The sequence below is a fragment of the Hemitrygon akajei genome, chromosome 26 (assembly GCF_048418815.1).
Source record: "Hemitrygon akajei chromosome 26, sHemAka1.3, whole genome shotgun sequence".
Taxonomy (NCBI): domain Eukaryota; kingdom Metazoa; phylum Chordata; class Chondrichthyes; order Myliobatiformes; family Dasyatidae; genus Hemitrygon; species Hemitrygon akajei.
The window spans coordinates 23,070,840-23,095,649 of NC_133149.1; the positions used below are offsets into that span (position 1 = coordinate 23,070,840).

General features: G+C 42.2%; 1 protein-coding gene across 3 annotated transcripts in view; it reads left to right on the forward strand.

Moving 5' to 3' along the window:
• Positions 1–24,810, forward strand: part of robo4 (roundabout, axon guidance receptor, homolog 4 (Drosophila)) — a 140,847-nt gene that overhangs the window by 22,658 nt on the left and 93,379 nt on the right. For 2 of the 3 annotated variants that reach the window (XM_073029726.1, XM_073029728.1), the window contains exon 2: positions 20,973–21,299. In XM_073029726.1, the coding sequence (XP_072885827.1) occupies positions 20,973–21,299 (327 nt within the window). Of the gene's footprint in view, positions 1–1,939; positions 2,316–20,972; positions 21,300–24,810 lie in introns of those variants that run through there. The other variant, XM_073029727.1, reaches the window with a different exon arrangement.

Genomic DNA, 24,810 nt, shown 5'->3' on the forward strand with positions numbered 1-24,810 from the left:
TCCTCATTTCATTTCAGAATTTCTGACTACTTAATTGGAGACTGGGACTGGTTGTATGACTGTCGAGGGGAAAACCATCACTGCAGATACCCTTTCAAGTCCCATATCAATACTGTCTCCTTGAATGAGATCACCTCTCACTCTTCTAGCTCTTGAGTATGGGCTCATCTGTTTAATCTCTCCTCAGAGTACAAACCAGCATGCCAGGGATCATAAACACGAGAAGGTCTGCAGATGCTGGAAATCCAAAGCAACACACACAAAATGGTGGGGGAACTCAGTAAGCCAGGCAGAATTTATGGAAATTAATAGCTAGTCGACGTTTTGGGCCAAGACACTTCTTTAGGATGGAGAAGGAAGGAAGAAGACACCAGAATAAAAAAGGTGGGGGGAGGGGAAGGAGGCTAGCTGGAAGGTGATAGGTGAAGCCAGCTGGGTGGGGAAGTTCAAGGGCTGGAGAAAAAGGAATCTATTAGGAGAGGAGAGAGGACCATGAGAGAAAGGAAAGAAGGAGGGACACAAGGGGAAGGTGATGGGCAGGAGAGAAGAGATAAAAGCTCAGATGGGGAACCTCTTTGCACTCAAACATATTCTCTGTTCTTATTTATCAAAATAAGATCTGAATTTCTTCTACATACCCTTGTCGGTTAATTTTACAACTGCAGAATGAACCCACCTGATCCTTTTCCTTATATAAATGCTACCCCCTCAGGTGGCGGGGTGGAGATTCATCTTTACCAAAGGAGGTGTAAGGCGATCCTTCCCTCCGCTTGCCTGCAGGTCACTCTTGGGCAGGGGTGTAACACCTGCTTCAGGGTCACGTGAAGCCACGGGAGCGGGTGCTGGATGCTAGAATGAGAAGCTGATGCATATCACGTCCTGGTTATGTGGCCACTGACACCAGGCAGACAATCTCTGAAGCGTATTGCTAATGGCTGGGGTCACCCATCTAGTAAAGGCACCGCCCAGAAGAAGGCACTGGCAAACCACTTCTGTAGAAAAATTTGCCAACAATCATGGTCAAAGGCCGTGATCACCCACATCATATGAAACGGTACATAGTGGTGATCCCCTCAGAGATACTGTTTGGAAATATAACATCAGGGTCAGTATTTGCCAATGTTGTTCACATCTCTCTGAGTGTCACATCCCTGGATTACTTCCCTGCTCTGACACCAATATTGTCTGGACAATGGGTAAGGCAGAATCCATTGTCTTGGATCCTGCCACAATCTGAGCTCCTGGGGCACCATTCCCTACCCAGGACATTCTCTGTGCCAGGCTGAGCCTGAGTTGAGCAGCTTGTTCCTGTGCTGCTACAGAGCTGAACCATATACCGGCTTCATCACTAGGACTACATTCCCCTTGGTGACATTGCTGGCTGCAGGCCGTGAGCCTCCACCACTCCTGAAGCACTTATTAGTCTTCAACTCAATGTTCACTCACCCAAAATTCTACAGTCCATACTTACATTGCTCTAACTCATTACTGACTAACCTACACTGATTTTCCATCAGTTTAGAAACTTTCAGACTTTTCCTTCTTAACCCTGACTCTAACCTAACCCACTCTGTCCTATATCTACAATCTTTTCCAAGCCAGCAAATCTAAATCTTCACATTCCTCCAGTGTCATGCCCCTGTGCCCTGTTGGCTTTAGTCATGGACTACTGTGAGCTGCCTTGACCCCAAGTCACACACAAAATGTCTGAGCAAATGGGACAGGATCTGTGGAGGGAGACACACTGTTGATGTTTCAGGTTCAGCGATCTTTCAAGCAAACTAGATTTTTATGAAGCATCAACTGTGTTTCTCTCTTCGTGGAGGCTGCTTGACACCACGAGTATTTTGGACATTTTTCTGGTTTTATTCCCAGAGGCTATAAGCTCTTGTTTCCTCAACCATAGCCTTTAAGGAGTTAAATTACAGGGCGGGGCTTGGTGCCGGGAGAGCAGTGTGCTGGAAGATTGTGGATGTGGTTTCCAACATTTACATCCACGCCGTAAGGAAATATATCTAACTGTCGGGAAGAACAAGGGAGATGTAGGTAGATCTGTGGTGTAAGAGACATCAAATAAACCACAGCAAAGCAGTGGAGGGAATAAGCAGACTTGCCGAAGAAGAAAAGATTAGCAGAGGCGTGAGAGCAGAGCAGCACTGGGGGTTTAACATTTAAAACAGTTGCGAAAGTTTTCCGGGAGTTTTTAAACTGGAGGAAGCGGGGTTGCGGTCTCCGATGCTCAGCGCAGATGAAAGCCGAGGCAAAGCTACTGCTCCGGCTCCTGCTACTTTGGGAGTTCTCCACTTCTTTGCAAGGTGAGTGGAAAGGTGATTTTAACACGGGCACTGCAAGTGGTTCCCAATCCTTTTTATGTCATGGGCCAGTTCCATTAAGCAAGGGGTCGGTGGAACTCAGGTTGGGAACACTTGAATTATAGAAATCCCTATATTGTAATTTTGTTGCGCAGGAGAATTTAGATCAGGTTGTACAACATTTTGAGGCCTCACTTTCAAGTTCGGCAAAGAGTCGGACTAAATGGAGCTAATGACCTAAAAACAAAACGATAAAAAGGTCATCGAGCTGAGTCGCACAGATTCTGTCTGACCAGCATTTTCTGCATTTCCCATTACTGTACTGTTGATAATTTAGGACCAAACATCTCGCTGACCGTCAGATAACTTTCCCCTTCCTTCACCATCAACCGAAAATTCCCAGCCATGCGGTGAACGGGAAAATGATTACTGAAGGATCTGCCCTTGAAATAATCTGCTGGAGCCGCACTGTTAATTTGCATGTATTTTAAAAAAAATAATTCGTTCCGGTGACGAGTTCAGAACAATGGAAGTTAACTGTAAACTAACCTCGGGTACCAGAAATATTGCATTGAAGCTGCGAAAATAAATATATGCTTTTGGAATGGAGAGTAGAATAATTTATTACAGGTACACTGTGCGGCTTTGACTAAATACATTAGCGTCTTGTTACATAATTTCAATGAGCGACAGGCGAGATTAACAGATGCATTTGAAAACGACCCTTTTAAGGTGCACATCTAGACACAACGATGTTCATCTCCACAGAATTGCAGGCATTAACAGGTCTGTGAGCAAAACAGTAATTAAATGAATTTACATTTTAAAAAAAGCATCAATTTAATTTGATTTCCTTTGTACTTTTGTAAACGCTACATATTTAGTTAGAATTTAATTACAATGCCTCCTGCTCCACATAAGGGTGATTCCTTGCCGAGAATGTATACCGACACATTGTACAGGGACTGGGTCTGCTTTATTGTTTCGTGTTCCTTTGATTTAGCTTCTCCTAATACTGTAAACACACAAAAAGGACTTGGTTTCCCTGGACAGCTTGTACTGATATCAATCAGTCTTGATGGGCAGTGGACCACTATCACTGATCTCTACATGGCTGAAAGAAGAGAAATCACCCTTGTTTGCCCAGTCCTGTTGTTAAATCTCTCAGTGAGTAACAGCTTGTGTTTATATAAAAACCTCCTGAAATGCTCCCATTAGGTTTAATAAAACCAAATGATATCAAGCCACACAAGAAGATAATGGAACAAGCAGGCAAAACCATGATCAAAGAGAATGTATGAAAGAAGTGAAGAGGTGGGGTGCAGTTAGGAAGGAATTCCTAACTTCGGACTGTACAGTGAATAGGATGGTCCAAGAAAGTTGTGCGTTCCCAAATTGGCAATAATCTTCTAACATGGCAATTTTGAGCAGAGATTATCACTGATTAATGAATTAGTATTAAAAAAATATGGAATCCTGTGAAAACTTTACTGCTCTCGTGTTGTGCAAAATAATTTGCTGCTTCACTTGGAAGTGAAGCTAATCATTATGCATCTTTTTAAAGAACGGAGGGGTTTTTGAAGGTTGAAAGGACGGCATAACATGCTGCATGCCAGCAGAACTTTTGCACGTGCCATATTGGGCACACGTTCCATAGATTCATCATCCCCTGGCCAAAGAGATCAGAACTGGAGGAGCACAAAGCTCTCCAGGAATTAGACCTGCCACTTATTTCAATGGGGAAATGGCTCATTGCCTACAAGCAATCGTGACAGGACTACATCATTAGAAATATTTCCATGATATCTGTCCTTACATTACTCAATTTATTTCTAGAGATTTATTTTGTATGGGCAAGTAATGATCTGCAATATACAGCCCATAATGGTGGTTAAAATCAGACTAAATAGAAACATCAGTAGGGAATTGGAAAAAAGAGGTGGCGATGGAGACATTGGGTAACCTTTCAAAGAGCCATTCTGGTCTCTGTCTGTTCTGGATGGCCTCCATGGCTCCACAGTAAAGAGTCAAAATGGCTTTTCTTGTCCAAAAGCCCTCCCCACCATTGAGCACATCCACAAGGAGCGCTGCCACAAGAAAGCGGCATCCAACATCAGGGAACCCCACCATCCAGGCCGTGCCTTCTCACTGCTGCTGTCGGGGAGGAGGTATAGGAGCCTTGGGTCCTATAACACCAAGTTCAGGAATAGTTATTCTTTACCACCAGGCTCCTGACCAGCATGGTCACTCACTCACCTCAACACTGAACACAACCGATAGACTCACTTTCAAGGGCTCCACAACTCATGAGCTCAGTATTTTATTTACTTATTTATTATTATTATTATTATTATTATTATTATTATTATTTGTACTTGCACAGTTTGTTTCCTTTTGCACATTGGTTGCTTGTTAGTCTTTGCTGTTTTTCATTAATTCTATTGTGTTTCGTTGTTCTATTGTGAATGCTTGCAAGTAAGTGAATCTCAGGGTAGTATATGGTGACATACAGTATACGTGCTTTGATAATGAATTTACTTTGAGCTTTGAAATCGATGTAATCCAAGTCATCATGTTCTTTATCCTTATTAATACTTGCTTTAAAAGTAAATGGAAAAGCTACTTTTTGTGAAGAAGATGATATGAAAGCGCACAGTCTGCTGGGTGAGCAAATAATTTTGGAAGAACTTGATACTTCTCCTTACTCTGCAGCATGGTAACTTTAACACCCATTGGTAAGAAGGATTTTAGTTAAATATTCTGAGTGTCATAGAGTCGTACAGCCAAAATGGGCCTTTCAGCCCATTGTGTCCATTGCCATCTTTTTGTCTAACCACACTGATCTCATTTGCCCGCTCCAGCACGGAATCCATCTGTGTCTTGTTTCTATCTAGATGCCTCTTAAATGGAGCAGCTGTATTCAATTCAACCACATCCTGTGGCCAGAGACCAACCAGTCTGTGTAAAAGTTTGGCACCCCAGATATTGTCCCTTAAGAATGAAAAATTCTGAATTATGATCAGCAGGTTTAGGATAATTCAAGTGATTGGTTTATGCTGCTACTGAGGAGGCAATGTCGTCTGAAGCTTGTTGATCTTGTTCGCCATGAATAATTCGTATGATACTATGTGCTGGCAAGGGCCATGTGGGTAACACCATTCTGTCACAAGTTAAAAATGACAAAATCATTCAGGGCCAGCCATGACTTGTCTCATTTCAAGCATTTTGTTTTTAAAAGTCTAACCTGCATAATTCCACAACACAAACTCGACAAATATGCTGCATTAAATATTATGTTTAAAGGCACAGCAAGGATTAGCGTGGTGCCAGAGAGAGATGGCAATGATAGAGGCTGCAAGGTTCTTGAGGGTTGAAAATAAATACAGCCATCAGAAGGTGGGTGGTATACGGGAAGAGCGGTATCAGATGTTGTCTCGGCAGCAATGCTGCAGGACTCTCCCATATTTGCTCTGTGGACATCCCTGGCTAATAACAAGGTTCCATTTTTTTTACACAGAAGTTGCTTTTTTCCATAAGTTGGAAAATTCATAAAAATCACTTGATGTGGTCACCACTGCTCCACAGTATTGTAACGAATGTCATAAAAAGTACGCAAGGCTGTATTGAATGAACCACAAAAGTAGAGACAGGAAATTATTCTGTCTCTTGTCAGGATGAACCTACGTGCATATATTGGATATTTGAATTTAATAATATCGTGGGAGTTTGATCCAGGGGGGTCCATAAATTGGCAGTTTGTAACCTGTAATGCCCGGCACTCTGATGCCCTTCAGAAAGGACAGGAAGGTGTCACAACTAAGTGCGTTCTCAGCTGCAGAGAGGAGTGTTTGTGCACATGGAAAATATGGAAGGGAGATGGTGGACACCACGTGGGGTAGCGAAGGGCAGGAGCTTGAGGAGGTTGTAGTCTCAGTTCAGTTCTGACGTCCTCTGTAAGCCCACCATCCTCCATACTGACCTTGCAATAATGAAAAGGTTGTGTCATTTTAATTAAGAAAGCTGCCGAACAGTGATGCTAACACAGCTCGGCGTTTTGGAATTCAATTCTGGTGTCCTCTGTGAGGAGTTCATATATCCTCCCACAGTCCAAAGACGTACCAGTTAATAGGTTAATTGGACATTATTAATTGCCTTGTGATTGGTTTAGGGTTAAATATATGGGTTGCTGGGCAGTGTGGCTCATTCGGCCAGAAGGGCCTGCTGCGTGTTGTATATCTCAATGATACATAAACAAATAATCCAAACACATAGCAAGCCAGTTGGGCATGGCACTCAGATCAAACCAGTATACCCAAAACAACAATTTTTTTGTTTGTATGTTAAAGGGATCTAACATCTGTTTCAAGCACTTCTTTACAGCCGCAGACTGATATGGCATCCGATGTTTTGTATATGTAATTGTCACCTTCTTAATTAAACTCTTTATAACTATTCTTCCCCTTTGAGGTAAAATTTTAACCTTGAGTTCTAGAATTACAAGCACTTATTGTAATTATGTCTTCCTTAGTTCTTTAGTAATTTCTATTTTAATACTGTCTTGTCATTTTCTTCCGCTTTGGAGTACAGTAATCATGCACACACCTGGTGAAGAACCTGTCTCCTGTTCTGGTAAACAGCTATTACACTGGTAGCCAGGGGAATGACCAAATGGAGGTTAAAATGCAATCCTTGAAAGTTAGGTATGTAATTAATGCATCACATGTACTGTGATACAGGTAAGGACAATCCCAGTTTCAGTCCCTGGGCTGTGTTGAATAGTTTCAGCATTAGTAGCAGGGTGCCCGTACCTGATTATATTTGGGTGATGTTGTTATGACTATTTACCCAGTCACACACCCTCGCTGGCAATCGTTGCCTGAGCTTGGCTATTGCAAATGAATTGAAAGGTGCTAGGAGGAGTATTCTGACTCTTAAGAATAGTGGGATTAACTATGCTCACTTGAGAGGACAGACTGAGGCTCCCTCAGTACTGCATTAAACTTTTGCTTATAAGGCTTTCCTCAAGATTCCAGATGGAGGCTCAGACACAGCTTTCTGAATCTTGCTACTGAGCCACAGATGCACTAGTGGAGGCGAATTATTATAATGTGGAACTGTTCTGAAAATTGTGATTTCTGTTCAGTGTCATTTTCTGGTATATTTTGTTTTGGAAAGCCACATATTAAACACGAGTGAACACTTTCCCACGCAAGGAGCCAGACTGGATATGGGTGGGATTAAGATTTGGTCCTTGTATTAAAACCCAATCTCTGACCAGTCTCTCTTTCCCAGTGAGGCTGGACTTTAATGTATGCTATTGATGTTGCTACTGGATTTTGTTAAAACATCGTCAGTTGCTTCAGGGATTTCACATTTCAGGGCATTTCAGCTGTCTGTTAGGAAGAATAGACTGTCTTCCTTGTTCTGGATGCAGTGCGCAGACTACTTGTATAGAAATCATTTGTTTTCTTAATCCTCTGGGCTGAAATAAGGCCAACTTCACATGGAATGCGAAATTAGTACAGTTTACTGATTTTACTTTCTAATGAATAGGGAGGATGACCTTGCAGTGGCAGCTGCCTTGACATCATAGAATTTGGGATCATTCTGTGCAAGCAGCTTTAAGCATTACTCAGCTGTAATACAGTAACTATGGTCTGAAGACATTTTGTACCATTTTCCAGTAGGGAATGCAGATTGGGGAATTATCTGTGATTTAGGAGATAAATTGAGTGTAGTTATCCTCACATCTTTGGGATGATATTCCTGAAATAGTCACCAAAAGTTAACGTTAAAGAGTTGGAGCAGGTGGTCTCAGGAAAGGGATGAAGTACTTGGAAGCCTATCTTGGGATCAACCAGGATACGGAGCACTTTGGCAAGCTTTCAGAAGGCATTCACTGAAATGGATAGCCTGGATTAACAGTGCTTGTAAAGTTGACATGCAATTTATATAAAAAAAAGTGTCACACTGATTTCTTCTCTCCACCCTATTGGTTTCTTCTTGATTGGGTCAAACTTTTCTTTAGGCCTTCTATGAGCTTGCATCTTCAAACATAAATATAGTACCTCCAGAGCTCCATCTCATTTCTGCTGAGGTCCAGAAGATTATTGATATAAGGCAGGTGAAGCCCTGTTCAGTTCAAAGGCAATCTTGCCTTGAATGACCTGCTTTGGCCATGGGGGCCACTATATGTAAATAAAATTTTTTAAAAAAGCAATGCCAAGTGTAATTTCTGTTTGAAAACACACTGAACAGTGATTGTTCATGACTTCACTTGAAAAAAGCAATTCCATTATTCATATTATGAAACTAAAGCTGAAAAGAGCTGTTTGACTTTAGCCAGGATAGTTGTAGTCATGAATTTCTGCTCCTGATTGTTTCCTGATCATCCAAGTTCCTGATCGATATCTGATGAGACAATTAATTCACTTCTGCTAATGCAAATCCAGTGTTTGCACTGGTAAGCCAATTGAATGGCCGTGTGGTATTGGCCAGTTGAGAGCACAGGAGTTCTAATCCCATGGTATTGGGTTGCGTAATTAAATTCAGCGGTAATTTTTGGAGAGAGTGGGAAAGGCAATAACAATTATGTGGAAGCCCAATTGGTCTTCAAGACAGAGAATCTATCACCCCTGCCTGTCCTGACTTGCTTATGGTTTATAATGCTTGTCTCGAGTTTTAGAACTGGATTGAAACTATTGTTGGAGTAGAAAGAGGGTGCTATGTATTCCTGAAGGCCTGATTAGGTGCTACCAAAAAAATATGTTTCTTCAGTTCTGCTGAAGGGTCTCGGCCCAAAATGTCGACTGTACTCTTTTTTTCATAGATGCTACCTGGCCTGCTGAGTTCCTCCAAGATTTTGTGTGTGTTGCAAGCAATGTTTGGATCACTTTAAGAGCTAGCTGTTGTAATTTTTTCCTATTTACGAACAATACAACTTGGGGTGCCACAGTAGCATAGCGGTTAGCGCAACACGATTACAGCTCAGAGCATCAGAGTTCGGAGTTCAATCTGATGTCATCTGTAAGGAGTCTGTACGTCCTCCCCGTGGAATGCATGGGTTTCCTCCGGGTGCTCTGTTTTCCTCCCACAGTCCAAGACATTCTGGTTGGCAGGTTAATCGATTATTTTAAATTGTCCATGGAAAATTGGGAGTTGCTGGGCGATGCAGCTCGAAGGGCCGGAGTGGCCTATTCTGAGCTGTATCTCAATAATAATAATAATAATAATAACAATAATAAACTGCATTTGTCAACCTCATCAGTCTCGTTATCCACCTATCACCTCCCAGCTTTTACTTGATTTCCCCTCCCCCACCCACCTGACTTCACCTATCACCTTCCAGCTTGTACTCCTTCCCCTCCTCCCACCTTCTTATTCTGGCTTCTTCCCCCTTCCTTTCCAGTCCTGATGAAGGGTCTCGGCCCTAAACGTTGACTGTTTATTCCCATCCATAGATGCTGCCTCAGCTGCTGAGTTCCTCCAGCATTTTGTGTGTGTTACTTTGTGTTTATCATTTGTCTGCTGCTGACTCTGAAGTCGATCAACGCAGTTTAAAAAGAACAGTCTGTGGCTCTTTGTGTGCCTGAGGTGGGGAAGTGAGGGAAGACGTGGAAATTGGGAGAAGAGTTAAGCAGCACAGTGATGTCTGAATGAAGCACCTCTTCTCCCACATTTCACCCCCACCCCCCACACTCCATTTTGTTCCGGTCCTAGTAGGGTTTGCTAGGCTAATGAATGGCAGTAACTTGCCCAATGCAGTGAAACATCTATGTACCTCTCCCGGTGCTGCTGTGCAGAAGGACTGCTGGTGGAAATCAATGTGGGACACTGCCTAATGATAAAATCAATATCCCATTGTGTTCTCAAATTGCTGTATGATTTACCAGCTTTCCAGCTGTGAGTGAAAAGCCAATAATAAGATCACAGGTGCAAAATTCCACGGGTTAGTGATATCTGAGCTCAGGTGAATAATGACAGAAAATGCTTGGTTTAGTCTCCCAAATGGGAGGATTTGTGCTGGAAATGGCCGAAACACTTCAAAACATGCCTGGAATGCTTGGCATACACACTTAATCAAAATAGGGATAAATATTTTTTCTAATACAACTTCTAGTTTTAGTTCCTTTGCAGGAATTAGTGAAGGACAATATACCTTCCCAATTGATGTTGTTGCTGATGATTGAATATCTTTTTGTCCAGTGCTGCTGGTGAGCGTGGCACCCACACAGTCTGCTTTAAGAAGCTCAGCAGGGCTGACCAGGCAGCATCTATGGAAGGGAGTAAAGAGTTGGCATTGTGAAACGAGATCTTTCATCAGGACTTGAAAATCGGTCTCAGTTCCAAATGTTGGCTCTTTATTCCTTACCATAGTTCATCCAGTTTTCTCTGGATTTCCAGCATCTGCAGAAATCTCTTGTATTTAAAGCAGACTAAATGGCTCTTGTGGCTCTTGTAGCCTCACATACAAAGGCACCAACAACAACTCTTTATCACAAACACAACTGTTCAGAAGAAAAGGCGGACATCCTGACGTCAAGGCTCGGTTGCTGATGTTCGTAATGCTTGTTTCTAAAGTCAGGCACTGACTCCTTGCTTGTATGTTTCAGCTTCCTGTCTGTAGTAGAAATAGCCCAGTTTTGACAATGACCTGCTTCCTTTGCTTTTCATAGCAGTTACTGAAGATTGAAAAAGCTTTCATGTCAGAGACCTTGATAAGAAGGGAAGTGGTTCCTGGGATCTGTGCAGGATATGAGGCTGCGTTAGTTGTAGGAAATTCCAATGAGTTGACACCTGATAAATGGAGGGAATGGAAACTTTTTTTACCTGTATGCTAATTAACTGGATTCTGCAGAATCTTTAACTTTTATGGGAGAAACGTATGGGAGATCATTCTTACTGCTCAGGATAACTTAGCCTAGAAATCTGGCAACATCTTGCTTTGTATGTTCTATGTTTAATGGGTTTCCAAAACTTACATCATATAGGGCAGGAAGCACTTGCTGTCATTACAGGTGGGTAAGTTATAAAGTATTAAAGCATGGAAACAGGCTATTGAGTCAATGTGACCATCACACACACACTCACTTACACTTAACCCTATTTTATTTTATTTACCCCACATTAGACCAACTCCTCCACATTCTATTGCTCGGATATACACTATGGCAAATTCACAGTGACCAATTAATCTATTTAAAGCAAAATGGGGGGCTTCATTTTCCTTCAGATGTGGAAAGAAACTGCAGTGTCCATTGGATATTTATGGGGTGATTGTGCAAAATCCACAAAGACAGCATCAAACGTCAGGCTTGAATTGGTGAATTGGTTTATTATCAGATGTGACAAGGTTCAGTGGAAAAACTTGTTTTGCAAACCATTCGTACAGATTAACTCACTGTGAAAGTACTCTGAGATCGTACAAGGTAAAACAATGACAGAATGTAGAATAAAGTGTTATAGTACAGAAAGGGGGTGCAGGTAGACAGCAAGGTGCAAGGTCATCGTGAGGTAGATTATGAGGTCAAGAGTCTATCTTATTGTTCTAGGTAACCATTCAATAGTGTTAAAACGGTGGGGTAGAAGCTGTCCTTGGGTCTGGTGATAAGTGCTCTCGTGCTTTTGTATCTTCTATTCAACGGGAGAGGGAAGAAGAGAGAATGTTTATGGTGAGTGGGATTTTTGATTTTGCTCTCTGCTTTAACGAGGCAGTGAGAAGTGTAGACAGAGTCCACGGAGGGGAGGTGGGCTTTCATGATGTGCTAAACTGAGCCTGTAACTCTTTGCAGTTTCTTGCAGTCATGGGCACATCTGTTGCTGTACCAAGCTGTGATGTATCTAGACTGGATGCTTTCTATGGTGACAAAAATTATTGAGAGTCAAAGGGGGCATACCCAATCTCTTTAACCTCCTGAGGAAGTAAAGGTGCTGATGAGCTTTCTTGGCTGCGGTGTCAATCTAGTTAGGCCAGGACAGATTACTTCAGGAACTTGAAGTTCTCAGCCCTCTTGACCATTGCCATTGACGTAAACAAGAGTGTGACACCATGCAACACTCCCCCTCCTTGTCAGTGACCTGCTCTTTTTGCTATGACACCACTGCACTAGGCTATCTCCCTCCTGTACTCTGATTTATCAGTATATGAGATAAGGCCCATGATGGTGGTATTACCTGCAAACTTGTAAATGAAGCTGGAGCAGGATCTAGTTATGACTGCGTAGCGAACAGCATAGGGGACTGGGGACGCAGTCTTGTGGGGCATCAGTATTGAGACTGATCATAGTGCAGGTGTCCTAACTAATTGTGGTCCATTGGTGAGGAACTCAAGGATTAAACTGTAAAGGGAGGTGGTTGAGTCCCAGGTCTAGGAGTTTGGAGATGAGCTTGTTTAGAATTATGGCATTGAATGCAGAGTTGTAGTCAATAAACAATAGTCTGACATAGCTGTCTTTACTGTAGACCTCTTTCAGGGGTAGGTCAATTGCAGTGGGCTCACGTTGTTTGGGAGGCTGGAGTTAATACGGGCCATGACCAGCCTCTTTAAACGCTTCATGATGGTGGATCCTAAAGGCACTGGGCTGCAATCATTAATGCATGTTACTTAGTTTTTCTAGAGTTCCAGGATGATAGTGGTCTTAAGGCAGTTTGGAACCTCAGCTTGAGGCAGGGAGAGATAGAAGATGTTTGAAAATACACCCAACAGCTGATCTGTGCAGCATAGGCACATGGCTAGGGACACCATCCGTGTCAGATGCTTTTAAAGGTTCACCCTCCAGAAGACTGATCTTGCGGCCACAGTGGTGATTGTCGGTTCAGGTGCATGGAGGTTGTAGGGGTGGGTGGTGACGTTCCAAACCCCTTCTGTCCAAAACGTGCAGAGAATGTACACTTCAGTGGCCACTTTCTTAGGCACCTCCTGTATAATGAAGTGTGTATGTTTGTGGTCTTCTGCTGTTGTAACCCCATCCACTTCAAGGTTCAACGTGTTGTGCATTCAGAGATGCTCTTCTGCACACCACTGTTGTAACGCGTGGTTATTTGAGTTACAGTCGCCCTTCTGTCAGCTTGAACCAGTATACGGCCATTCTCCTCTGATCTCTCTCATTAACAAGCCATTTTCACTCACAGAACTGCCGCTTACTGGATGCTTTTGTTTTGCACACCATTCTCTGTGAACTCTAGAGACTGTCGTGCGTGAAAAGCCCAGGAGATCAGCAGTTTCTGAGATACTCAAACCACTCCATCTGGCACCAACAGTCATTCCACAGTCAAGGTCACTTAGATCACATTTCTTCCCCATTCTGATATTTGGTCTGAACTACAACTGAACCTCTTGACCATGTCTGCATGCTTTTATGCATTGGGTTGCTGCCATATGATTTGGTTGATTAAATATTTGCATTAATAAGCAGGTGTACAGGTGTACTTAATAAAGTGGCCACTGAGTGAATTAAGCTCACCTGGAAGGGATGTGTTGGTCAGTGATACTGCCTGAGCAGGAGCTTTTGGAAGGGTATTTCTGATCTCAAGGCCATGCATTGGGAGCACGGAAACCCTGTATAAGTGGTGGAGGTGCACACCACTCACATCAACCTGTCAGCCACAACCTGCCCCATTGACAGGAGAAGTCTGTAGTTCCCACGTTAACATTATTAGCCACCTCAGAATGTAGAAAGCTGAAGTGAAACTAGGACATCCTCATTCCTGAGGTTATAATAATGGGAGAATATAGACATCAAGAATGATGTTTAGCATGTAAAGGGGTGAAAACTTGTGTAAAGTTAAGGTGAATGCTGTTGGGTGACAGATTGGCTGCATTGAGTAAAGTCAGAACTTCAGACTCCCTAACTAACAGCCATGTTAAAACCAAATGTGAATGAATTTAGCTCTGTGTCCTATCTGCTTTCACAACTACTACTTTGATGAAACAGAAATTACCCCCCCATCTATCAGGAAGACCAAAATCCATATCTTTAGAATCCCACCGCTGGTTTTGTTCCCTAGTTTAACTTCAGCGACTTGAAAACATGACCCAAGGCACTGAGAACGTCTGTTTGGTCAGAAGAAACAAGAAATGGAGTTCCTGTCTCCTCTCTTGGTTGGATGGTAATGATTTCACAACATTATCTTGAATAAGCATAACATCTTGACTTTATTTCCCAGGATTATCCTATTACCTTTCTTGAACAGCAGAATAACATTTGCCATCCTCCAGTCCTCTGGTACTATTCCTGTGGCCAGAAAGGATGCATTAATGCTCCAGCAATCTTTCTGCTCGCTTTTCGTAGTAACTTGGGGTATATCCTGTCTGGCCCTGGCAAATTATGTAACTTAATATTTCTCAGAAGTTCCAACACCCTCTTTCATAGCTTTGACATGCTCCAGAATTGATGGTAAAGTGTGAGTTATTTGCAGTGTCTCTAAGTTAACACAGTTATTACACACACATTTCATTGATCTAAAATTTTCTCTGAGGTAAACGATGAATTTCAAATTAACTTTCTTGAATTTTGCTTTTTATCTCACGAGAATGTTTCTCTCTTACCTAGCCTTATGTGGGAATTAGAATCATAAATTCGTAGAGAGAGATAGCATGGAAAAGGTCTCTTCAACCCACTAAGTCCAAGCTGACCATCAGCCTCTCGTTTATACGAATCCCACATTACTCTCAATTTTTATTCTTTCCACTTTCTCATCAACTCCACTTATTCTACCATTCGCCCACACAGTGGATATGATCTACCAGGGCCAACTTGGGCATCTCTGGAATACGGGAGGAGACCAGAACATCCTGAGGAAACCCACGCAGTCAAGGAGAATGTGCAAACTCCACACGTACCTATGGTTAGGTGCTGTGAGGCAGTGGCACTGCTATGCTTCCCTAAATTGTAGATCTCCAAAATATGACAACACTTCCTGCAAATGGATGATCTAAAATGTGCTATGACCATTTTACTGAGCTGCAGGTTAAAGGGATTCACAGCCTACTTGCTGACAATATACTGCAGGTCACCTCTTTGGGAGTCGGCATACAAGTTGAAAATTCTTTCTCGTTAGTTATTTAGTGAGTAATGTCTAATACACTTATCAAATGACAAATTTTCAGTCAAATAGTGCATTTAGATACTTCTAAATTCTAATTTTTCCTGCTTGCTGCTGTGGAAGAATTCTGTTGATTCAAGAAGTCTGATAGATCCCATGGCTGCATACATTCCAATGAGTCATGCAGGAACTCGGACGGTTCAACGTGATGGCTCAGGTCAGAGGCTATTGGAACAATAAGACCTCCGTGTGTGCTGGCTATTATTTAAAAAAGTTTCCTGTTTTGATAGCTGAGTTGGAGGAAGTACTGTGGGTATTTCTGTTGTTTGTATTTAAGCAAAGACTTGTACAGGAAAATTATTGTGTGGCAAAATAAGCTCTGCGCTCTCATGTGTACTCGGCACATTGTAAAAGAACAACCTCATAATTGGCCAGGCTGTATAGAGGCAAATGGGAAATCTGGAGAATGAGTGAAATTTGGTGAGACAGTTGAATTTATTTTGACAGATAAGTAAGGTAAATGACATGGGTACAATTTTTCCTGGATGCTTTACTAATCCTAATGTAACTTTGGGCCAAGGGGTTTCTGAGGGAATTTAGTGTCCATCTGAGCTAGGGATGTTGTTCTGTTAAGTGTCATACTTTCTGCTTCTAACAGCTAGTCTCTTTCAGTAGTGCTCCCATATTTTAAAAAAAGTCCGTTTTTTCACCAAGTACCCAGAATGACCGAGATGCAAAACTGCAGTTTAAACCACTGTTGGATTGGATTAGTAGCAGCTGCAATAGAATTTTGGTTCATTGCCTCAGAATGGAGAAGGGCATATTGATTAGGATTACCTGTTGGAAGGTAATCTGTATGTGAACAGAATCCTTGACTACTGTTGTGGCCTCCAACAGAGTCAACAGTCCTTGCTGTGGAGGGCAAGAAATAAAGAACAACTACTTTATGTGAAAGTCTGCAGGGATGGTGTCTCCAAAGCCATAAGCCAATGCAAGTCAGCATCTATTTAATGAGTGGGAATTTGAGTGTTGCTAGCAAGTCTGATATTTGACACCCATCTCTGAACTGGTTGGAGGAAGGCTGTTGTGGTTCAACATATTAGTGTAAGACCAGAGATTTATGGTGGCTAACTGTCATTTCAATAAATATCTATTTGCAATAACTTGAAAATCAAAACGTATGCAGATGCTGAAAATCTAGAGTAGAAACTGACAATGCCTTTAGGAGAGTAAACTAGAGTCATAGAAAACTACAGCATGGAAACAGGCCTTTCATTCCTACTCCAATGAACCTGCACCTGGACCATAGCCCTCCATATTCCTTCCATCCATGTTTCTCTCCAAATTTCTCTTAAGCATTGAAATCAAAATCACATCCATCACTTGCACTGGCAGCTTGTTCCACACACTTGTGACCCTCTGAGTGAAGGTGTTTCCCCTTAAGTTCCCCTTAAAAATTTCATTTTTCACCCTTAACCCATGAACTCTAGTTGTAGTCTCACCCAATCTCAGTAGAAGAAGCCTGCTTGCATTTACCCTATTTATACCCCTCATTATTTTACATACCTTTATTAAATCTCCCCTCAATCTTCTATATTCTACGGAATAAAGTTCTAACCTATTCAATCGTTCCTTATAACTCAGGTCTGCTAGTCCCTGATTTTCTCTGCACTCTTTCAATCTTACTTGCATCTTACCTGCAGGTAAGGAATAAAGAACAACTACTTTATGTGCTTTATGTACTTTATGTGCGGTTGGGAGACTGTAGGTCTGACACGGTGGTCAGCAGCACAGGAGCGCCGCAGGGAACCGTACTCTCTCCGGTCCTGTTCACCCTGTACACATCAGACTTCCAATATAACTCGGAGTCCTGCCATGTGCAGAAGTTCGCTGATGACACGGCCATAGTGGGGTGTGTCAGGAATGGACAGGAGGAGGAGTATAGGAAACTGATACAGGACTTTGTGATATGGTGCAACTCAAACTACCTGCGTCTCAATATCACCAAGACCAAGGAGATGGTGGTGGACTTTAGGAGATCTAGGCCTCATATGGAGCCAGTGATCATTAATGGAGAATGTGTGGAGCAGGTTAAGACCTACAAGTATCTGGGAGTACAGTTAGACGAGAAGCTAGACTGGACTGCCAACACAGATGCCTTGTGCAGGAAGGCACAGAGTCGACTGTACTTCCTAAGAAGGTTGGCGTCATTCAATGTCTGTAGTGAGATGCTGAAGATGTTCTATAGGTCAGTTGTGGAGAGCGCCCTCTTCTTTGTGGTGGCGTATTGGGGAGGAAGCATTAAGAAGAGGGACGCCTCACGTCTTAATAAGCTGGTAAGGAAGGCGGGCTCTGTCGTGGGCAAAGTACTGGAGAGTTTAACATCGGTAGCTGAGCGAAGGGCGCTGAGTAGGCTACGGTCAATTATGGATAACTCTGAACATCCTCTACATAGCACCATCCAGAGACAGAGAAGCAGTTTCAGCGACAGGTTGCTATCGATGCAATGCTCCTCAGACAGGATGAAGAGGTCAATACTCCCCAATGCCATTAGGCTTTACAAATCTACCGCCAGGACTTAAGAACTTTTTAAAAGCTATTATTAATGCTTTTTGAGATAGTGATTTAGATGCATATCATATTTTTTACTGAGTTAAGTATTGTATGTAATTAGTTTTGCTACAACAAGTGTATGGGACATTGGAAAAAAGTTGAATTTCCCCATGGGGATGAATAAAGTATCTATCTATCTATCTATCTATCTATCTATCTAATGACTGAAACCGCACACAATACTCCAAAATAGGCTTCCTCAATGTCAATAGACAATAGGTGCAGAAGTAGACCATTCGGCCCTTCGAGCCTGCACCGCCATTTTGAGATCATGGCTGATCAATTACTATCAATACCCGGTTCCTGCCTTGTCCCCATATCCCTTGATTCCCCTATCCATAAGATACCTATCTAGCTCCTTCTTGAAAGCATCCAGAGAATTGGCCTCCACTACCTTCCAAGGCAGTGCATTCCAGACCCCCACAACTCTCTGGGAGAAGTTTTTCCTTAACTCTGTCCTAAATGACTTACCCCTTATTCTCAAACCATGCCCTCTGGTACTGGACTCTCCCAGCATCTGGAACATATTTCCTGCCTCTATCTTGTCCAATCCCTTAATAATCTTATATGTTTCAATCAGATCCCCTCTCAATCTCCTTAATTCCAGCGTGTACAAGCCCAGTCTCTCTAACCTCTCTGCATAAGACAGTCCAGACATCCCAGGAATTAACCTCGTGAATCTACGCTGCACTTCCTCTACAGCCAGGATGTCCTTCCTTAACCCTGGAGACCAAAACTGTACACAGTACTCCAGGTGTGGTCTCACCAGGGCCCTGTACGAATGCAAGAGGATGTCCTTCCGAATGTCAATCTGTTTCATTTCCTCTGTTACCCTATGTCCTTGGCCCATCCATACATCTGGGAGATTGCTTGTGTCTTCCTTAGTGAAAACAGATCTAAAGTACTCATTAAATTCTTCTGCCATTTCTCTGTTTCCCATAACAATTTCGCCCAATTCATTCTTCAAGGGCCCAACATTGTTCTTAACTATCTTCTTTCTCTTCACATACCTAAAAAAGCTTTTGCTATCTTCCTTTATATTCCCGGCTAGCTTGCGTTCGTACCTCATTTTTTCTCCCCGTATTGTCTTTTTAGTTAAGTTCTGTTGTTCCTTAAAAACTTCCCAATCATCTGTCCTCCCACTCACCTTAGCTCTGTCATACTTCCTTTTTTTTAATGCTATGCAATCTCTGACTTCCTTTGTCAACCACTGTGGCCCCTTTCCCCCCTTTGAATCCTTCCTTCTCTGGGGGATGAACTGATTTTGCACCTTGTGCATTATTCCCAAGAATACCTGCCATTGCTGTTCCACTGTCTTTTCTGCTAGGCTATCCGTCCAGTCAACTTTGGCCAGCTCCTCCCTCATGGCTCCATAGTTTCCCCTGTTCATCTGCAACACTGACACCTCCAAGCTGCCCTTATCCTTCTCAAATTGCAGATAAAAGCTTATCATATTATGATCACTACCTCCTATTGGCTCCTTTACTGCAAGATCGCTTATCAAATCCTGTTCATTACATAACACTAAATCCAGAATAGTCTTGTCCCTGGTCGGCTCTCGTACAAGCTGTTCCAAGAATGCATCCCGTAGGCACTCTCCAAACTCCCTATCCTGTGGTCCAGCACCAACCTGATTCTCCCAGTTCACCTGCATGTTGAAATCCCCCATAACTACTGCGACATTACCTTTGCCACATGCCAATGTTAACTCCCTATTCAACTTGCACCCAATATCCATGCTACTGTTTGGTGGCCTGTAGACAACACCCATTTGGGTCCTTTTGCCCTTACAGTTCCTCAGTTCTATCCACACAGACTCTACTTCTCCTGACCCTATGTCCCCCCTTGCAAAGGACTGAATCTCATTTCTCACCAACAGGGCCACCCCACCCCCTCTGCCCATATTTCTGTCCCTACGATAGCATGTATACCCTTGTACATTCATTTCCCAGGTCTTATCTCCCTGCAGCCATGTCTCCGTTATCCCAACAACATCATAGTTACTCATTTGCAACTGAGCCTCAAGCTCATCCGCCTTATTTCTGACACTTCGTGCATTCAGATATAGAATTTTTAGCCCATTTCTCCTCTCGCTGTTTGAATCGCTGCCTATTGTGCTTAACCCAGCTCCTCGAACTCCCATCGGGCTATACGCCCCTAGAATTTTGTTGTCCTTCCTAAATTTACTTATTCTTTCAACACATTTAACTCCATGTTCCGTCAGACCATCCCTCTGTACATGTGTCCTCCTTATCACTTGTTCCGCCTCACCTTTCTGTACTACACACTTAATATTCCAGAACCGTGTAGTCCCCACCTGTCCTTTATTCTTCCTCTCGCTATCCTGTCTCACATTCTGGATCCCTGCCCCCTGCAAATTTAGTTTAAACCCCCACCCAAGAAGCACTAGCAAACTTCCCTGCAAGAATGTTAGTACCGCTCCAGTTCAGGTGTAAACCGTCCCTTCGGAACAGATCCCACCTTCCCTGGAACAAAGCCCAATTATCTACAAACCAGAAGCCCTCCCTCCTGCACCATCCTCTCAGCCATGTATTAATCTTTATAATCCTTCTGTTCCTTGCCTCACTTCCTTGTCTTGTACAACTTCAACATAACATCCCAGCTCTTGTACTCATTACTTTGATCTATGAAAGCCAATGTGCCAAAGGCTTTCTTTGTGACTCTATCCACTTGTGACATGTTTCAGATCCAAGATTCTTCATCAGACCTGATGATGGCTTCTAGACCTGAACCGTTAACTCTGTTTCTCTTTCCACAGAAAGCATTTTACACAAACTGATTTGGTTTAGGACTCTGTTTAACAGTCATTCTCATTCCTGTCAGCTGTTTCAAAAAAAACTGAAAGAATTATTGCATATCGATATACCAGATTTGAACATTTCATTTCTGGATGACTTACTGCAACCACTGAACTATATTTATTGAGGCTGAGTTTCTTCGAGGTGTTGTGTTGCTGATAAGTGATTTTCTTTTGTATTTCAGATTCCAGATTACGTCTGGATGAATCTCCCCCTGAGATAGTTGAACATCCGACTGACCTTGCCGTGTTCCGGGGTGAGCCGGCTACCCTGAATTGCCGGGCAGAGGGCAGGCCCCAGCCAGTCATCGAGTGGTACAGGAATGGCGAGCGAGTGGAGACCAGTAAGGACGACCCTCAATCCCAACGGACTCTCCTGCCTCACGGCTCCCTCTTCTTCTATCATCTGAACCAGGGGCGTAAAGGAAAGTCCGATGAGGGCATATATACTTGCGTGGCAAGAAACCATCTGGGATATGCCTTGAGTAAGAATGCATCACTCTACGTGGCATGTGAGTAATCAGCTCAATTGTTTAACATTTTGCACCTGACTCATTTGGGTGTTCTCAGCAAGACTTTTTTAAAAAATCTTTTATTCATGCCCTCCGAATGCCACAAAGTAGGAGATTCACAGCTCCAGAGATCCAGGTTCACTTTTGAGTTCTAAAAGCTCTATCATCTGACTTCAGTGCAAAATTAAAGAGGCACGAGAGGCTGCAGACACTGGAATATGGTGCAACCCAAAAAATGTGGGTCAGGCAGCATCTGTGGAGGGAAGTGGATGGGTAATTCTTTGGATCAAGACCCTTTACCTGGACTTAGTTTTTAATGTTGGTTTCAAAGTTCCATCTTGCTGTGGAAGGCTATCCTTAATCAATGTTCTGGTGGGAATAGAAAGAAAATGGTGGCTCAAACACGAAGATGCTCCTTGTGGAGCAAACCAGTTGGTACCTAATCCTGATGTAACATCTTTGACTAAAAATATTAAGTCTGCTTCTCCTTCCACCTATGTTGCCTGATCTGCTGCGTGTTTCTAGCCTTTTCCATTTTTGGTTCATTTCTCCTAATTTTTCCTCATTGCCAGGAAAATAACTTTTCCCCTCAAGCACCCATCCAGTTATGTTTTGGAGCTATGATTGACTGCTTCCACCATCCTTGCAGATAGTGACTCAAGGAACATGAATATGATGATGATGATGTCAACTCAGGCCTGAGAGGCCAGCATTGGGCATTTACATGTGGAACGAAAGACCATGTGGTGCACAGTCACACAGACATGAATAATATGAACATAAAATCATCTGCTCACAGAATGCTATGATATCATCATATGAATATAGGTTAAAGGACTCTGTATATTGGTGTGTCTTATAATTGGACTGGAATAGAGTAACTCCAGTAATACAATATTGAGGAGAAAAACTGAGGTTTGTAAGTTGTCTCATCCAGTTTGGAGCTGTTTTTCACGGGAAGCAATATTTCTTCCAAAGGAGCAAAAGAAGCAATTTGCTCAAAGAAATTTATTTTCATGTGTATTTATCAATCACTAAATTAGTAATTCCACAGAAAGCTAAAGACATGCAGTTTGTAGAAGTTGTTCAGAAGTTACATTGACAGATAAAAGGCTTGTTTCATGGAGATCGCAGCCACAAGTGCCGGATTGTTCTGTTCTTTGCCAGTCATGAATATAATGGCAGATCACAGTCAAAGGACAAACCCTTAAAGGTTTGATCAAAACAGGATCAAGTGACTGGAAGACTGTTCTAGCAATCAGTCCTGTTGTGGTAGGACCCTGGGGAGTGTTGTCAAACAGAAGGACCAATAAGTACAAGTATTTGGTTCCCTGAAAGTGGTGTTGCAGATAAGTAGAGTGGTGAAGAAACTTTTGGCATTCTGGTCTTCATCATTCAGTGCACTGAGTGCAGAAGCTGGGATGTTATGTTGCAGTTGTATAAGACATTGGTGAGTGTGCGTTTGGAATATTCAGCTCAGTTTTTGTCACCTTGCTATAGGAAAGGTGGCATTAAGCTGGAAAGAGTGCAGTGGATGTTTACAATGATGTTGCCAGGACTTGAGGGACTGAGTTATGGAGAGAGGTTGAGGAGGTTGGGACTTTTTATTGGAGCATTGGAGAATGAGTGATGATTTTGTCGAGGTGTATAAAAATATAAGGGGCATAGATAGGGTGAATGTGCACAGTCCTTTTTTGCAGTATGTGGAAAGAACTATAGGGCATAGGTTTAACGTGAGAGGGGAAGATTTAATAGGAACCTGAGGGGCAACTTTTTCACTCAGAGAAAGGTCAATATATTGAATGGGCTGCCAGAAAAAGTGGCAATAACAACATTTAAAAGGTACTCGGACAGGTACATGAATACAAAATGTTTAGAGGGCTGAGTCAAACACAGGCAAATGGGACTAGCCCAGAGAGGAATCTTGGCCATCATGGACCATTTGGGCTGAAGGGTTTGTATCCGTGTTGTATGACTCTATAATTCTAATTGTAATTAGTACCACTCATACAGGAAACAAGAGCACATTACAGCAGTTTATAAATTGCAACTCAAGGAAATGGGTAAGAAAAAAAACAAAACACAAAAAAAAACAAAAGAAAAAAAAACAAAATTTAAAAAATAGACAAAATTGAAAAACATCTCTCCAGAATTTCTGCAAGCTAGGACAAGCCCAATACATATGAATAAGAGAGGCCTTTATCTCACATACTTAATTGCTATTTGGAACCTAGCCCTCTGATTGCTCTTTTCGGTACTTCGGGAGAAGCTGATATGCATTTAACTCCGACTAAGCATTGTACATTGTCTTTCGCCTCTCTTTTGGCCAGGTGTGCAGTCCTTCTTAGGTGGAGAGATGCTGCCCCACCCACTCATGCTCAATGGCTTAGAGATATCATGTCCTGCTTAGACCTTGAAAAGATTCATTATTCACTTCTTAATTCAGATATAAAGTTCCAAAAGGTGTGGGGACTTTTTCTTGAATATTTTCATAATTCCCATTTAGATTAAGGGTGCATCCCTCCTTTTTTCTTTTGCACTTAAATCCCTTACTTATAGATTAGGTAGAAGGCAATATACCTTTTTATAAATACAGCTCTGTGGTGATATAGTTCTGATTAACTTTTTTACATATTGTTAGGTTGGCTTGGAGTTGGGCAGTGGAAGGGTGGGGTCGTAACTAATTTTATTTGATTCCACTATGGGTGCTTTGCTTAATATGAATTGTACTTTGATATGTTTGTTTTACAGGTGTAAACCTCTTTTTAAATTTTTTTTTGTTTTGTTGCATTGTAAAATCTCATAAAAACTTAATAAAAAAAAACTGTTTCTAATGCAACACCAGCATCAAAGGCATCACAAAGCTGAAGGTACACAATATTATACTAGCTGCAAATACACAGAATTCACTTTGTTCCGCATTTATACTTTACTCAAGTGTAATGCGAAGCAAGAAAACTTTAAGATCCTATTCCTGATTGGTAACATCATTAGTGATGCATATTGACATCGGTGCAGATAGTTCCATTATTAGGGAGGATATCTATGATAAGCAGTTCATAGACTTAGAAAGGAATACGACCATTCTCAAGCTTTATTAAAGGTTGATTGGTTAACTAAATTACCCTAGTGTACAGGTGAATGTAGAGCCTGGAAGGAGTTGAGGAGAATAAAGTGTTATGCCAGTTGAACTAGTTGACTTGATCAGCATTTCTGATCTGGCTTTTGTTCACAATTGCACTTAATAAAAAAATGCTTGTAGGATGGGGACAGATGGCTGCTGAATGGTCAATGTGGACTTGCTGAACTGAGTTATGTGTCTCCATGCCGTATGACTCGTGAGAAATTTTGAAGATTTTAAATGTATGACATTTCACATCAGACTATATGTCAGGATGTGGTGGACTCAATGAATATTAAAATGTGAGAAAATATTCATTTGCGAAGTTGAAACTCAATTGGAAGGTCATTTAGATTTTGCTCAGATCCATCAACGTTATATCTGGGGTTG